Source organism: Etheostoma spectabile, chromosome 14, assembly GCF_008692095.1.
Source record: "Etheostoma spectabile isolate EspeVRDwgs_2016 chromosome 14, UIUC_Espe_1.0, whole genome shotgun sequence".
Classification (NCBI taxonomy): Eukaryota; Metazoa; Chordata; class Actinopteri; order Perciformes; family Percidae; genus Etheostoma; species Etheostoma spectabile.
Genome location: NC_045746.1, coordinates 7,402,669 through 7,403,133, shown reverse-complemented (window position 1 = coordinate 7,403,133; position 465 = coordinate 7,402,669). Strand labels below are relative to the sequence as shown.

Below are 465 nucleotides of genomic sequence, written 5' to 3'. Positions count from 1 at the left end.
AAAAAAAAAAAAAAGGCCTCACATGGACTTCCCGGCTTCAAAACGGCAGTCCACAAACCAATGGGTGACGTCATGTGTAAACGTGATGCTATGTCCATTGTTTTTACAGTCTATGTGTGGTTGTGGGGAGGTTTGATGGTTGTAGTCCTACCAGCTGAGAGGAGCAAGGGTAAGGCTGTAAACACAGAGCGCTCGGGGGGGCAGCAGCTCCAGGTCCATGTGGCTGGAGTCTCTGCCACAGCTCCTCAGTGATGAAGGGCATGAAAGGGGAGAGCAGGGCCAGAGACATGGACACACAGTGGTAGAGGACACTACTGGCGACCTGCCTGGCTCTGACACTGGGCTCTGTGTTCGTCTGGACCACGGCCCCCCCATCCTGCTGCTGGACCAGCACCGGCTTCACACACTCCTACAGGACACACACGGACACACACACACGGACACACACACACACGGACACACACA

The 465-nt window shown here is 55.1% G+C and overlaps 1 protein-coding gene across 2 annotated transcripts in view; it reads right to left on the bottom strand.

The window, feature by feature from the left end:
- The window catches only part of vars2 (valyl-tRNA synthetase 2, mitochondrial), a 27,058-nt gene that overhangs the window by 6,948 nt on the left and 19,645 nt on the right, over window positions 1-465 (bottom strand). For both annotated transcript variants that reach the window (XR_004335050.1, XM_032536195.1), the window contains exon 26: window positions 152-409. Coding sequence is in view for 1 of the 2 variants with exons in the window: in XM_032536195.1 (XP_032392086.1) it covers window positions 152-409 (258 nt within the window). In the remaining variant the exon portion in view is untranslated. The remainder of the gene's footprint in view (window positions 1-151; window positions 410-465) is intronic.